This window comes from Rhamphochromis sp. 'chilingali' (assembly GCF_963969265.1).
Source record: "Rhamphochromis sp. 'chilingali' genome assembly, chromosome: 10".
NCBI lineage: Eukaryota > Metazoa > Chordata > Actinopteri > Cichliformes > Cichlidae > Rhamphochromis > Rhamphochromis sp. 'chilingali'.
In genome coordinates this window covers 15,174,604-15,190,769 of record NC_137937.1, presented here as the reverse complement: position 1 = coordinate 15,190,769, position 16,166 = coordinate 15,174,604, and the positions used below count along the sequence as shown (strand labels likewise).

Genomic DNA, 16,166 nt, shown 5'->3' with positions numbered 1-16,166 from the left:
CTCGGTCAATTAATTGGGGGTCGGAAGCTTTGTTCGGCGCGATGTTCGGACAATCTATTGTGCAAGTGACTTGGAGCCATAGAAGGAATTGCAATACATGCTTACAAAACACTTATATATCAGATCATTTTATATTAAGCTTTTAAGTAGAGGTTCTTGGTTAAAACATTTATTTAGTAGAAGACATACACATAGTCTCAGTGAGCTTCTGGTCTAGTGAAAGGTCAGAAGTGCAACAGGTGAATTGAGAAAGAGCATTTGAGGACGAGACACAGACAGTTAAGAGGTGACACAAAGAGCATGTGAGGTCAACACATACACATATTAGGTAGACTTATTTAGAGGAGAGATTAGTTATGTCTCGACAAGAAAGAGGAACAATTCACTTTAAGATAACGGAAAGTACCAGCCATGAAAATAGAAGATGATCTTCTAGGTGAAAAGTCATTCTGGTGTTGATCTGATCTATGTATAAAATGTATCTGTGACGCATGAAGGGGCGTCAGTAAATCAAACCCTGATGCTATAAAATATCTGTTCATGCTTTGATTAAGTCGAGGACTACTGGCTGTCTGCGTACAGAGTGTCTTCCCACACGTGTGTTCATTAAAATCATTGTTTGACCAAAGAGCTTCTGGACCAAGAGTGGTTTGTACTCTCCCTCCTCAATTGTGAACCTTAACACTACTAATATTAGTCAATAAAATACATTCTCTGCGTCAAAAGTGATGAGATAATATTGAAAATAATACTTTGATCTCTTAAAATAAATTAAATCATAACTTATTACTAAAACTGATTATGTTGTTCTCCACCTTTTGCTTAACCAGACCAGAGTCTTGTACTGCAGGATTAATCTGAGTGTACCAGTCCTGGACCGTTTTTTTAACCAGGAGGATCCCAGGCTTGATTTTCGGCTAAGCAGGGAGTCTATGGCAGTGTTGCTAAATCTCCTGGATGCCACAATTGAGACCCTGATGTTTCTTTTCTGGTTGGCAAGAGGAGCATCCTACAGGTGGTCTCAAGAGTGTTCGGGATGCCTCATTCTACTGTTCACTACATTGTTGATAGACTCACAGAGGGGGTGGTGGCCATTCGCCACTAGATCATGTTGCTCCCAAAGACCCTCAAGGAGCTGGAGGTATTGTCCTGTGGGTTTGCATGGCTGGCACGCCATAGAGACTTTCTGAGAGCCGTTGGTGCAATCGACAGCTGCCACATCTGCATCAAGTCTCCAAGCAGCCCTGATGGTCAGTGCTACAGAAACAGGAAACTGATCCCATCAGTCATCTTCCAGGCAGTTTGTGACCATCGGGGCCGCTTCATCAACACGTATGTGGGCTGGCCTGGGTTGGCAATACAGTCTGTTCTTACCTGAACTCCTGCTTTGATTTTTCACTTAATATCTCCATAATCAGTAAATACCTGATTGTAGAGACATCTTTAATCAAACATGGTCTCGACAGGTTCCCTTTCATCACAGTCCATTTAATATCACTCTTGTTTACAGTAAGTTCCATAAAAACACATACAGTTAAATAACAGAAAAGCGCTTATTATGACATATTACAGATTATTTATACTGGCACAGTTGAATTTTGTATTTTTTTAAAAATTCAACATTGCTTTACAATTTACAATAACAATGAAAAATAAACCATACAGCACATTTTGTGTTTAAGTGTTTAAGTCACACAATGACTTAAAAATTACAAAAATACATTTTGTTTATAAAACAAAAAGAGATGTACTATTTCAATTATTTCAATTTAGAAATATTTCAGTTCAGTGTCATCAACCTTTTAGTAAAGTTTCTTTCTTCCTCTTCTTCTTCTTCTGGTTGTTCCCTTCCAGGGTCGGCACAGTGGATCATCCTATCATCCTTTTCTGTCTTGCTTTCTTCCTCCTGTCTAACAGCTCCATCTTCAACATCCTTTGGCCAGTTTATTCACCATCACTCTTCTGCATAAGTACAAACCATCTTAGCCTTGCTTTTTTAACTTTGTCTCCAAACCACTCAATCTGAGCTGTCCTCTAAATGTACTCATTTCTAGTCCTATCCCGTATGGTCACTAACGGAGACATTCTTAGCATCTTCAATACTGCCAACACTTGGCCTCCTGTCTGTTTGTCTGTGCCACCATCTCCACATCAGCAGACCTTCACTAGCATCTTGTAAACGTTCCTTTTCACTCTTGCTGCTATTCTTCTGTCACAATTCCAGGCTGTTGTCTCAGAGATCAGCTGACCTCTATAAACCACCGCTCCCCCACTGATGGAGCGCTGATCGTGTGTCGACACAGCGGACAGGTGCCAAACTGCTCACAGACTCTGAAGTTGCAGTCTTTACATAAACATCGGTGGCCACAAGGCAGTGTGATTCTGGCCTCTTTCGCCATGCACACCACACAGACGTTATCTGTTGTAAAAAGAGAGAGATCCCAATTACATATGTGACATCAGGAAATGAGACCACACTATCACAGCTGATTTCACTTTTATCTTCTCTGGTCAGAAATGTGCAACTGAAAACAGCCAAAAATGTTTGAAATGACTCTTTACCTTCTGGCATTTTTGTGTCAAGACAGGAGATGCAGTCCTCACGTCTGAAGTCTGAAACATCAGGAACTGAACGAAAGTGACTGTCAGGATCAGGTGAGGCGAGCGGTTCAGGTGCAGGACAGGATCTTCTACGGTAAAGCAGCTTTTTGTTTTTCTTGGAGTCTTCAGCAAAGAGAAAGGAGTATTTGAATAGTCATTCAGTCTATGAATCAGACAACATTTATAACTCTCAGAGCATGTGAATTGCTCTGCATTCACAGAACAGGAAAAACATTCTGTAGGTCAAATATAACCGTGGTTCTAGTGAACTTACCCAGCAGCAAAATGGAGCGCGTCTGCCCGTAGATGTCTATCATGGCCCACAGCGGCTGTTTAGTGTCCACTCCTGGTAGTCGCTCGTACTCCTCGTTGTTGACACCTGTGTATATGCTGCCATGAGAAGAAACCCAAAACTCCAGCTCTGAACCTGCTTGGCAGACAGATTCATCCAATGGAACAGCCCAGTGTCCGGACTTGTCAGTGAGGTTGGGGATGGACATGCTGGGCAGAGGCAGAGATCTGGTTGAGGGTGGCACAGTGGTAAAGCCCACACGCAGAGCCCCGTCCCAGATGGATGAATCCTTCTCTATTCTCAGACAAATCTTCTCCTGGATCTTCACTGGACGGTTGCTGAACACCAGCCCATTCTTGAAGGTGTTATCAGTCTTCTCTGCGAGTCGACCTCCATGACTCAAGCGGACCTTTTCTCCCACAGCCTGACTGTCGAAGGACAGAGGACTGACACAGCGTGAGCTGCATCTGTGTGACACCTCTGACTTGCCAACTACACAGAATTAAATAAAACGTATTAGTGCTGATATAAAAATATTTCTTTGCATGTGATCAGATGCTTAAATATCATGCATACATTTAATGGTTTAATGGAAAATTAGTAGTCTGACTTACTATTAATAAAAGATAACTGAAAATAATGTGACAAGGTTTTCTGTCATGAGCTTATTTTACACCTTTAAGATGTTTCTGAAAAAGATTTTAGTGCAATAATAAAAGCTAATAAACTTGTAAACAAGTCGTAATAAAATTTGCAAACTCCTGTGCTTTCACTTTTGAGAATGATGTGACACTTTGGACTTCATCCTGATCATTAAATAAAGTGAACTAAGTTGCATTCAATGTCCACTAGGTGGCCTGTGATTATTCATTGTTTATGTCTCACACAGTTATTGTGTTTGCACTTTATCTTTGGCAATAAGCATTTCCTCTAAAATATAAACTTTATCTTTAAAGATTTTTGCATTTAATTCACAGCTTATAATTAAGATTTTTTTTTGCAGTCGTTTGCTAATCCTTACAGTACTTTGCCATTTTTCATATATTCTTTATTGTTTTCATTCAGTTTTCATGGATTTATTTCAATAGATAACAGCAGATTTTACATTCTTCAAAATTGCAAGTGAAAAACATCTGTTTCTCATATTTATGCACTATAATTTCCAAAGTCAATTATGTTGCTTGTTTTCATATAATATAAATAACTGTTTAGTCTAGTAACAATATAGAAACAGCTGACATTTGTTGATTTGGGTATAATAGTTATTGATTTACCAAACTGATATATAAAGCAGCTCTGTAACTTACATTTAAAAATCCTCATAGAGCGTGACCATGGCATTTTGAAGTTGTAAATAATACTTGTCAGCTGAGTCCTGATGGATGATAGTGTGTGTGCTCCTTTATAGTTTCCACATGTGGGTTGAAAACACAAACACTCCCAGCATAACCAGGAAAGGAAAAGAGGAGGGGCTGGGGAAGTTACTGTACTTTCCGATGATGTCATTAACCTCCATTCACAGTTCAATGTCTGAGCTGAGTGAGGACATCAGGACACTCACAGTAACAGTCTTATTGAGCTTTAATCTTCTGTGCACAGATTCTATACTATAGTATAGAATCTGTGCACAGAAGCCTAACAATAGTACATATATGTACTATTGTTAGGCTTTGTTTATACATGTGAAATATCAGCCCAAAATGCTTTTTTTTTTTTTTTTTTTTTTTTTACACTTGTCAGGAATTAAATCCAAACCAACCTGCATGCTTCAAAATAGCCAGACAGTCTTCCAGGGACATAATAAAGACTTTCTGTTTGAATAACAAAACAAAGAAAAAACAAAAGAACTGGATGATGATGGTGCTAATTAAAAATATTGCTGTTTTTTGGTTTGCTTTGGAGTATCTTTGTCAGTCTTCTACTTTGGTTTTAGTTTTTATTTTGATGGATATTTTACGGCTATAAAACCGAAACACATTGAACTGTAGAAGAGTGATGCACTTTTCATGCACAATCTAGATAGATATTAGAACATTAACAGTAGTGTAATAGTTAATGACGCTGAAGGTTTAGGAGATGGCTTCTTTGTTGTTTTGCCGTCAGTTTAATCTTTGTTAACCTGACCTTTTCTGGGAGTGACTTTTATCGGTTGTAAATCTCTGCATCTATCTGCATTTTTGAGAACTTTGTTACACTCGTTCATGCATTAGGAAATCCTTTACACATTAACAAAGGAAAAACAGCGCAGCTTTTTTTTATACTATAAAGTGACTCAGATAAAGCTTTTAAGTTAACCTGTACACAAGTCATAATGAAAGTACCAAACTCTTTTGCTTTTACTTTTGCAGACCAGGTTAAAGTTTGGCCTTAGTCAGATGAGTTACCGACAGAAACAGTTCACTAGATGAGCTTTGATTTAAAATTCAGGGTTAGTTTTCTTTCTTTTGTCATTGCTGCAGTGGGTGGGATGAAAAAAATTTTTATGTTTAGATTTCTGTTGATGTAAGTTCAATGTGCTGCAGTAAACATCAGCTGAGTGAAAACAGGACAACCATGGCAAAAAGCATAAACATAATCATAAACTTAAGGAGAAGAAGTGAATTTGGAAAGAGTTTATGACCGTAAGGCAGGATTGTCCAACTCCAGGCCTCGAGGGCCGGTGTCCTGCAGGTCTTAGACGTGTCCTTGATCCACAACACAGCTGATTTAAATGGCTAAATGACCTCCTCAACAGTTAATGAACTCATCATTTGATTTAGGTGTGTGGACATAAGGTGATATCTAAAACCTGCAGGACAACGGCCCCCGAGGCCTGGAAGGTTGGACACTCTGGCTGTAAGGCTTTTGTCATATATAATCCAAAATGAGAAGAACAACACAAGAAACAAAAAACCTTTAGGATCTGAAAAATGTCCAATAAATGAATCACACCTCTTTATAAATACAAATAGTTACTCACAGAACAAGACTAAGTTTAAAACCTGCTGATTTGTTGTTGCATGTTGTTTGTTCACTGAACTCTAAGTTAAAGAATACGTTTTTTTATACAAATATGGGGTAACATTGCATACTAAAGAAAAGGTGCTACACCTATCAGGAAGATCAAACCACGAGAGCCGAATACAAAAGTTAGCCTTGATCTTCATTAATTTTCATGTCACAGCCAATCAGTCTTCCAGCTCTTTAATAAACTATTTGAAATAACGAACAAACAAACAATAGGAAAGCTCCGTGGGGCTGAGGATGGAAATTTGGGCCTTCAAAATCAAACTACAAACTATTTTTGTTTTATTTTGACCACCAGTGTTATTAATTTGTCACAGTCTGACAATAGAGAATAAGGTTTTTAATTTCACTGAGATTTTACTGTCATGGTTCTGGGTCCTTTTAGGCCAGCATTTTGTGTTTTCTTGTATTCCTGTGGTAGTTTGTATTATTAGATTATGTTCTGGTTCATTAGTGGTCTTTAGTTTTCCATTGTGAGTTATATTCCCTGTTTAGTATTTTCCCCTTGTGTCTGTGATGTCTCTCTCTGTGTCTGCGTTGTCTTGTGTCTTGTTTCCTCCTCGTGTTTCATTCTGTTTTCACCTGCCTGCCATGTTTATCCATGTTTCCCCAGTCAGTCACGTCTCTGTGTCTGTCTGCACCTCTGTGCGTGTGTTCCCATTGCTTCCTGTTTTATTTTGGTAGTTTCCTATCTGTGTGCGCCATGTTTTGCTTTGCTTCTGCTATTGTGAAGGTACCTTGTCTGATCTGTTATATTTAGCTTTATTTTCTTCTGTCCACCGTCACGGTCTCCCTCAGTCCACACTGTGTGTTCTGTCTGCTAAAACTGCTAGTTTATTTTGTATCTTCAGTTAAGTTAGTTTTTCCTTGTTCAGCAATAAAGCTGTTTTTTGAGTTTATGTTTCACATCCTGGAGTCTGCATTAATGCACCCAAATGCATTTGGGTCCTCCCTTCCTGCCTGCTGCATGCAGTTTATGACATTTACAACTGCAAACAATACAACAATGTAAATAAATAATAATAAAACTAAATGGACTGAATTGGACGTTTGAAGAAGCATCAAACATCTTTTTTTTGGTAACTGTTAGGTTTTGTATTGTTGATTGTCATTTATGCTTAGAAATATTCAACCATATATGCTTAGAGGTGTATAATCAATTGTGTAGTGATAGGATGTGTGATCTTTAGCAGGCTGCAAAGGCTTGGTGTGCATTCCTGGAATTTTTTGGTAGGATAAACGTGGCTATATCTGTTTTAGTCTAAGTGCTTTTTTACATATAGATGAACTGTTGGATTTTCCAGACCAGCAGGTTTAGGGAAGTTGTTTATGGGGCCACACTCTGCCCCCCCCCCCCCCCCCCCCCCCCCCCCCCCACACACACACACACACACACACACACAGACACACAGACAGACACACACGCAGGCAAGGTACTCTTTGTTTGTATGAAGACGTCATATGTTAATGAACCTATGCATATTCATTTAACCTCAATAAAAGACCAGTGTTACGGGGGAGCGGACGAGAGCAACTGGGGTCAAGCGAAGGAACGGCGTTTGTCCGGTTCTCTCCCATGCACGAGAAACATGAAGAACTTTGCCTACTTCGTGTCTTGCTTGCTGTGTAATTATATTGTCTTCAACGTTCCAGCGAATAGGTTCAAGCTACAAACCTATCAGTAACCCAAACCTGAATTGATGATTTGTACCAGTACAGTTTACTTTAGTTACACATTAACAATAGAAACTGCTTAGGGTTGTTTTTTTTTTTATATAAATGATAAAGTCTTTCAGATAAAGCTTTCAATATAACTATAAATGTAGATAAAGTTGTAAACAAGTCATATTGAAACCCGCAAACTCTGCTTTCACTTTTGAGAACCACGTGAAGGTTTGACCATGGCAAAAAGCATAAACATAATCATAAACTTAAGGAGAAGAAGTGAATTTGGAAAGAGTTTATGACCGTAAGGCAGGATTGTCCAACTCCAGGCCTCGAGGGCCGGTGTCCTGCAGGTCTTAGACGTGTCCTTGATCCACAACACAGCTGATTTAAATGGCTAAATGACCTCCTCAACAGTTAATGAACTCATCATTTGATTTAGGTGTGTGGACATAAGGTGATATCTAAAACCTGCAGGACAACGGCCCCCGAGGCCTGGAAGGTTGGACACTCTGGCTGTAAGGCTTTTGTCATATATAATCCAAAATGAGAAGAACAACACAAGAAACAAAAAACCTTTAGGATCTGAAAAATGTCCAATAAATGAATCACACCTCTTTATAAATACAAATAGTTACTCACAGAACAAGACTAAGTTTAAAACCTGCTGATTTGTTGTTGCATGTTGTTTGTTCACTGAACTCTAAGTTAAAGAATACGTTTTTTTTATACAAATATGGGGTAACATTGCATACTAAAGAAAAGGTGCTACACCTATCAGGAAGATCAAACCACGAGAGCCGAATACAAAAGTTAGCCTTGATCTTCATTAATTTTCATGTCACAGCCAATCAGTCTTCCAGCTCTTTAATAAACTATTTGAAATAACGAACAAACAAACAATAGGAAAGCTCCGTGGGGCTGAGGATGGAAATTTGGGCCTTCAAAATCAAACTACAAACTATTTTTGTTTTATTTTGACCACCAGTGTTATTAATTTGTCACAGTCTGACAATAGAGAATAAGGTTTTTAATTTCACTGAGATTTTACTGTCATGGTTCTGGGTCCTTTTAGGCCAGCATTTTGTGTTTTCTTGTATTCCTGTGGTAGTTTGTATTATTAGATTATGTTCTGGTTCATTAGTGGTCTTTAGTTTTCCATTGTGAGTTATATTCCCTGTTTAGTATTTTCCCCTTGTGTCTGTGATGTCTCTCTCTGTGTCTGCGTTGTCTTGTGTCTTGTTTCCTCCTCGTGTTTCATTCTGTTTTCACCTGCCTGCCATGTTTATCCATGTTTCCCCAGTCAGTCACGTCTCTGTGTCTGTCTGCACCTCTGTGCGTGTGTTCCCATTGCTTCCTGTTTTATTTTGGTAGTTTCCTATCTGTGTGCGCCATGTTTTGCTTTGCTTCTGCTATTGTGAAGGTACCTTGTCTGATCTGTTATATTTAGCTTTATTTTCTTCTGTCCACCGTCACGGTCTCCCTCAGTCCACGCTGTGTGTTCTGTCTGCTAAAACTGCTAGTTTATTTTGTATCTTCAGTTAAGTTAGTTTTTCCTTGTTCAGCAATAAAGCTGTTTTTCGAGTTTATGTTTCACATCCTGGAGTCTGCATTAATGCACCCAAATGCATTTGGGTCCTCCCTTCCTGCCTGCTGCATGCAGTTTATGACATTTACAACTGCAAACAATACAACAATGTAAATAAATAATAATAAAACTAAATGGACTGAATTGGACGTTTGAAGAAGCATCAAACATCTTTTTTTTGGTAACTGTTAGGTTTTGTATTGTTGATTGTCATTTATGCTTAGAAATATTCAACCATATATGCTTAGAGGTGTATAATCAATTGTGTAGTGATAGGATGTGTGATCTTTAGCAGGCTGCAAAGGCTTGGTGTGCATTCCTGGAATTTTTTGGTAGGATAAACGTGGCTATATCTGTTTTAGTCTAAGTGCTTTTTTACATATAGATGAACTGTTGGATTTTCCAGACCAGCAGGTTTAGGGAAGTTGTTTATGGGGCCACACTCTGCCCCCCCCCCCCCCCCCCCCCCCCCCCCCCCCCCACACACACACACACACACACACACACACACACACGCAGGCAAGGTACTCTTTGTTTGTATGAAGACGTCATATGTTAATGAACCTATGCATATTCATTTAACCTCAATAAAAGACCAGTGTTACGGGGGAGCGGACGAGAGCAACTGGGGTCAAGCGAAGGAACGGCGTTTGTCCGGTTCTCTCCCATGCACGAGAAACATGAAGAACTTTGCCTACTTCGTGTCTTGCTTGCTGTGTAATTATATTGTCTTCAACGTTCCAGCGAATAGGTTCAAGCTACAAACCTATCAGTAACCCAAACCTGAATTGATGATTTGTACCAGTACAGTTTACTTTAGTTACACATTAACAATAGAAACTGCTTAGGGTTGTTTTTTTTTTTATATAAATGATAAAGTCTTTCAGATAAAGCTTTCAATATAACTATAAATGTAGATAAAGTTGTAAACAAGTCATATTGAAACCCGCAAACTCTGCTTTCACTTTTGAGAACCACGTGAAGGTTTGACCTTCATCTACGATTAATATTTAACTCATACACATTACAACAGAGTGAATCTTTTATTTTTAAATAGTCAGCAGTTTTTATTTGGTGATGATTCCTGGCTGATGTCTTGGAGCTTAGATGGTCCCTGAAATAGTTATATGTTAGTGACCAATAAAAATTGAACCAATGTGAAGCAACGCAAACCCCGGGGTGTAGAGCTTCTGAGTACACACAGCAGTCCTGAACCCCTCCTCCTGCTGTTGGGTACCCTTTCATCCTTTGTTCTTTCTTGGTGAGTCTTAAGTTTTTATTTTATTCTTTCAACTGTACAAATGTCATATTACCCCAATCATTATATGTTTATCAATATTTTCCCCCAATCAGTTTTTAATCATACATGTTTCTTTTGTTTAATCTTAAACTTGGTTACACAACTTTCTGGCACCATAACTTTTCGAGTGCCAGTCCTGGCATCCATCATTTATAATTGGGTCACTTTGTCAGTTTAATGGCCAAAGTGAGTTCGAAGGTTTGCAAAAAGGCAGATAACAGTTAATCATTTTGGCAATTTTGTCGGGTTCGCTTGTCAGAAGTACACGACTATCCATGATAAGAAAGGGTACTTTTCACCTATGGTGGCTGAGGCAAGAAAACAGAATCCTAGGTGCATCCTAGGCAGGGCCAGGTTTGTTTACCATATAGGCTGTGGAAGGGCTGGATACAGAATGAAGACGAGCAGAGAGTCCCAGGTGCACATTTAGCAGTGCCAAGTTGAAATAACTCTATGTTTGGACTTGTCACCATTGGCCATAACACAATCAATCCTAATTATTACATTTTCAAACAGCATTGATCAACATGTGTTCATACAAGAAGTGGCACAAACTTCATTAATATAACTATAGATAATATTTGACCTAAATATGTGGGTCTTGTGATTTGAACATGTATGTTAGAGGATTATCATAATGATTACATTATATAAAACACTCCAGTGTAGGTATATATAGTATATTTGCGAGTATATGTCCAGTGTATACAGGTATATATGTCAAATATCATAAAAAATCCACAACAAAACTCTCTAGATCAATGTCCACTAGGTGGCTTGTGATGACTCATTGTTTAGGTGTGACTCTCACACAATATGTGTGCACTTTATCTTATAGGAAGCTGAGCATTTCCTCTAAAACATAAACTTTATCGTGGCGGTCATTCGCTAATCCTTAAAGTACTTTCTCTGTTTTATTTATTTTATTTTATTTATCATCAGTGATGTTTTACTTAATAACAACAGATCACTCTGAAATTCTTAAGAAAATTGAACCTTTGAGAGAAAATACAGCTGTCTCATAATGATATGCTATAAATTCCTTAAAAATAATCAATATTCTTGTCTACATGTACAAAATCTAAATTACTGTTTATTCTTGTAAAAAGACTGAAAAAGCTGTTATGTGTTGATTTTAGCATAATAAATGATTTACCAGACTGATAGATAAAGCAGTATTTTAACTTATATATCAAGTTCTCTGTTAAGATTTACCAGAGCTCTTCTCCTTAGTTTGCGTTGCCATCTTAAAGACGTAACTAATACTTGTTGAATGAGTTCCACTTTTGAGTGTGACATGGGAACTGCTGGGTGCTTGAAGACATGGAGTGCATATGGTTTGAAAACACAAACACTTCCAGAATCGCAGGAAAAATGAAAGGGCAGGGACGGAGGAACGAACCCAATGTAGGAGATTTCCCAGAATTATTTTGAGAGTTTGGTTGTGACCAGTTTCCTTATTTACTGTGTAACCCCTGTTTCTTTGAGAGCAGACAAACAATTTTGATAATTAAAGTAGATTAATGCACGTAATCCTTTTTTTTTTTTTTGTGGGGGGGGGGGTTATTAACTGGCATTTTAATCTTATAGTGCCACGTGGCCTTATTGAAAGAATTTAGTTTTATCTGTTGTAGATCTAAAGTGTTCTGCATGTTTACATCTCTGGGAACATCATGTAACGTTGGAAACCATCAGGACAATCACGGTTAATTTTTTTTTCATCTGAAAATAAAACTTTCTTCCACTTTTCAGTGTTCTGTGGCATTCAAGGAAACAAGGCCTTTGAAGCCCCTTTTTTTTTGAAGCCCTTGAGTATGCCGCTTGATGGTTATGGGGCTGCAGTTCGCACCAGTAAAAGCCTTAATTTGGATCGTCCAATGTCTTAAAGGACAGCCAATTGGTTCGTGCTGGTGAAATTATTTTGCTGGTTTAACTTTTTTGTTCCATAACAAATGGAGATTAAAGTGATAGAGCCCCTCTGTCCACTATTGAAAAGTCACTGATTTATAGCTGACTGGGAGATGATATCTAAAAATCATGCATGTATGGTTGACTGGGAGACAATCCTGTATTAGTCAACATTAAATGTTGTCCTTTGAGATTTAAACATAAGACTGGGAATAATATTAAACTAAAGATTTAAACCTTTAGTTCCAATTTGTTCTTTTCATTTAACAACACCACCCAGAGTCAAAATTATCATCAACAGACACATTCATCCTGGGGAAAAATGAGTGAGGGAGACCATCAGAGTTAAGCTGGGTTTGCTGGCTGCAGAGGTTTCATCAAACATGTCCTGTTTTAAGTGTTCTGTTACTCACTGAAGCACCCATCTTGTCAGAAAGATCAGAGAGATTGAAGCTCATTGCAAGGATCAAGCAGGACTCAGAATCTTCACCAGCAGCTCCCTCAGAGGGAAATCTTCAGACCTCCACCGTAGAAGATGGACAAACCCAGCACTTTATGAACAGTGTGATAGTGACCTTTGCTTTGTGTATGTTAGACAAACTTACAAGTTTAGACCTGAAGCATTCAGCATCTTTATATCTCTGGCAGATTTCTCTTGCACTTGTTTATACATTACAAGTTACTTTAGTTACACATTAACAATAGAAAAAAAGGCATAGGGTTGTTTTTTTAATATAAATGATAAAGTCTTTCAGATAAATATTTCAATATAACTATAAATGTAGATAAAGTTGTAAATAAGTCATATTGAAACCCGCAAACTCTGCTTTCACTTTTGAGAACCACGTGAAGGTTTGACCTTCATCTACGATTAATATTTAACTCATACACATTACAACAGAGTGAATCTTTTATTTTTAAATAGTCAGCAGTTTTTATTTGGTGATGATTCCTGGCTGATGTCTTGGAGCTTAGATGGTCCCTGAAATAGTTATATGTTAGTGACCAATAAAAATTGAACCAATGTGAAGCAACGCAAACCCCGGGGTGTAGAGCTTCTGAGTACACACAGCAGTCCTGAACCCCTCCTCCTGCTGTTGGGTACCCTTTCATCCTTTGTTCTTTCTTGGTGAGTCTTAAGTTTTTATTTTATTCTTTCAACTGTACAAATGTCATATTACCCCAATCATTATATGTTTATCAATATTTTCCCCCAATCAGTTTTTAATCATACATGTTTCTTTTGTTTAATCTTAAACTTGGTTACACAACTTTCTGGCACCATAACTTTTCGAGTGCCAGTCCTGGCATCCATCATTTATAATTGGGTCACTTTGTCAGTTTAATGGCCAAAGTGAGTTCGAAGGTTTGCAAAAAGGCAGATAACAGTTAATCATTTTGGCAATTTTGTCGGGTTCGCTTGTCAGAAGTACACGACTATCCATGATAAGAAAGGGTACTTTTCACCTATGGTGGCTGAGGCAAGAAAACAGAATCCTAGGTGCATCCTAGGCAGGGCCAGGTTTGTTTACCATATAGGCTGTGGAAGGGCTGGATACAGAATGAAGACGAGCAGAGAGTCCCAGGTGCACATTTAGCAGTGCCAAGTTGAAATAACTCTATGTTTGGACTTGTCACCATTGGCCATAACACAATCAATCCTAATTATTACATTTTCAAACAGCATTGATCAACATGTGTTCATACAAGAAGTGGCACAAACTTCATTAATATAACTATAGATAATATTTGACCTAAATATGTGGGTCTTGTGATTTGAACATGTATGTTAGAGGATTATCATAATGATTACATTATATAAAACACTCCAGTGTAGGTATATATAGTATATTTGCGAGTATATGTCCAGTGTATACAGGTATATATGTCAAATATCATAAAAAATCCACAACAAAACTCTCTAGATCAATGTCCACTAGGTGGCTTGTGATGACTCATTGTTTAGGTGTGACTCTCACACAATATGTGTGCACTTTATCTTATAGGAAGCTGAGCATTTCCTCTAAAACATAAACTTTATCGTGGCGGTCATTCGCTAATCCTTAAAGTACTTTCTCTGTTTTATTTATTTTATTTTATTTATCATCAGTGAACAGATCACTCTGAAATTCTTAAGAAAATTGAACCTTTGAGAGAAAATACAGCTGTCTCATAATGATATGCTATAAATTCCTTAAAAATAATCAATATTCTTGTCTACATGTACAAAATCTAAATTACTGTTTATTCTTGTAAAAAGACTGAAAAAGCTGTTATGTGTTGATTTTAGCATAATAAATGATTTACCAGACTGATAGATAAAGCAGTATTTTAACTTATATATCAAGTTCTCTGTTAAGATTTACCAGAGCTCTTCTCCTTAGTTTGCGTTGCCATCTTAAAGACGTAACTAATACTTGTTGAATGAGTTCCACTTTTGAGTGTGACATGGGAACTGCTGGGTGCTTGAAGACATGGAGTGCATATGGTTTGAAAACACAAACACTTCCAGAATCGCAGGAAAAATGAAAGGGCAGGGACGGAGGAACGAACCCAATGTAGGAGATTTCCCAGAATTATTTTGAGAGTTTGGTTGTGACCAGTTTCCTTATTTACTGTGTAACCCCTGTTTCTTTGAGAGCAGACAAACAATTTTGATAATTAAAGTAGATTAATGCACGTAATCCTTTTTTTTTTTTTTTTGTGGGGGGGGGGGGGGGGGGGGGGGGTTATTAACTGGCATTTTAATCTTATAGTGCCACGTGGCCTTATTGAAAGAATTTAGTTTTATCTGTTGTAGATCTAAAGTGTTCTGCATGTTTACATCTCTGGGAACATCATGTAACGTTGGAAACCATCAGGACAATCACGGTTAATTTTTTTTTCATCTGAAAATAAAACTTTCTTCCACTTTTCAGTGTTCTGTGGCATTCAAGGAAACAAGGCCTTTGAAGCCCTTTTTTTTTTTTAAGCCCTTGAGTATGCCGCTTGATGGTTATGGGGCTGCAGTTCGCACCAGTAAAAGCCTTAATTTGGATCGTCCAATGTCTTAAAGGACAGCCAATTGGTTCGTGCTGGTGAAATTATTTTGCTGGTTTAACTTTTTTGTTCCATAACAAATGGAGATTAAAGTGATAGAGCCCCTCTGTCCACTATTGAAAAGTCACTGATTTATAGCTGACTGGGAGATGATATCTAAAAATCATGCATGTATGGTTGACTGGGAGACAATCCTGTATTAGTCAACATTAAATGTTGTCCTTTGAGATTTAAACATAAGACTGGGAATAATATTAAACTAAAGATTTAAACCTTTAGTTCCAATTTGTTCTTTTCATTTAACAACACCACCCAGAGTCAAAATTATCATCAACAGACACATTCATCCTGGGGAAAAATGAGTGAGGGAGACCATCAGAGTTAAGCTGGGTTTGCTGGCTGCAGAGGTTTCATCAAACATGTCCTGTTTTAAGTGTTCTGTTACTCACTGAAGCACCCATCTTGTCAGAAAGATCAGAGAGATTGAAGCTCATTGCAAGGATCAAGCAGGACTCAGAATCTTCACCAGCAGCTCCCTCAGAGGGAAATCTTCAGACCTCCACCGTAGAAGATGGACAAACCCAGCACTTTATGAACAGTGTGATAGTGACCTTTGCTTTGTGTATGTTAGACAAACTTACAAGTTTAGACCTGAAGCATTCAGCATCTTTATATCTCTGGCAGATTTCTCTTGCACTTGTTTATACATTACAAGTTACTTTAGTTACACATTAACAATAGAAAAAAAGGCATAGGGTTGTTTTTTT

General features: G+C 38.0%; 1 protein-coding gene across 1 annotated transcript; it reads right to left on the bottom strand.

Annotated features, from left to right (window-relative positions):
- Positions 1-1,670: 1,670 nt before the first annotated feature.
- LOC308404349 (E3 ubiquitin-protein ligase NEURL3-like) lies at positions 1,671-4,288 on the bottom strand. The gene is made up of 4 exons (XM_080894378.1): positions 4,201-4,288; positions 2,876-3,385; positions 2,563-2,724; positions 1,671-2,419 (listed from the first exon to the last, which is right to left on the bottom strand). The coding sequence occupies exons 1-4, from the start codon at positions 4,232-4,234 to the stop codon at positions 2,241-2,243; spliced, it is 885 nt and encodes a 294-aa protein (XP_080750504.1). The 5' UTR covers positions 4,235-4,288; the 3' UTR covers positions 1,671-2,240.
- Positions 4,289-16,166: the final 11,878 nt, after the last annotated feature.

What these genes read in the sequence shown, in the direction of transcription:
- LOC308404349 (XM_080894378.1), bottom strand. Translation starts at nt 4,234, where the DNA reads ATGCCATGGTCACGCTCTATGAGGATTTTTAAAT. An exon ending in GCGCTCCATTTTGCTGCTGG is followed by an intron (nt 2,725 to 2,875) that starts GTAAGTTCACTA and finishes TCTTTGCTGAAG; the next exon opens with ACTCCAAGAAAAACAAAAAG. An exon ending in TGACACAAAAATGCCAGAAG is followed by an intron (nt 2,420 to 2,562) that starts GTAAAGAGTCAT and finishes TTTTTACAACAG; the next exon opens with ATAACGTCTGTGTGGTGTGC.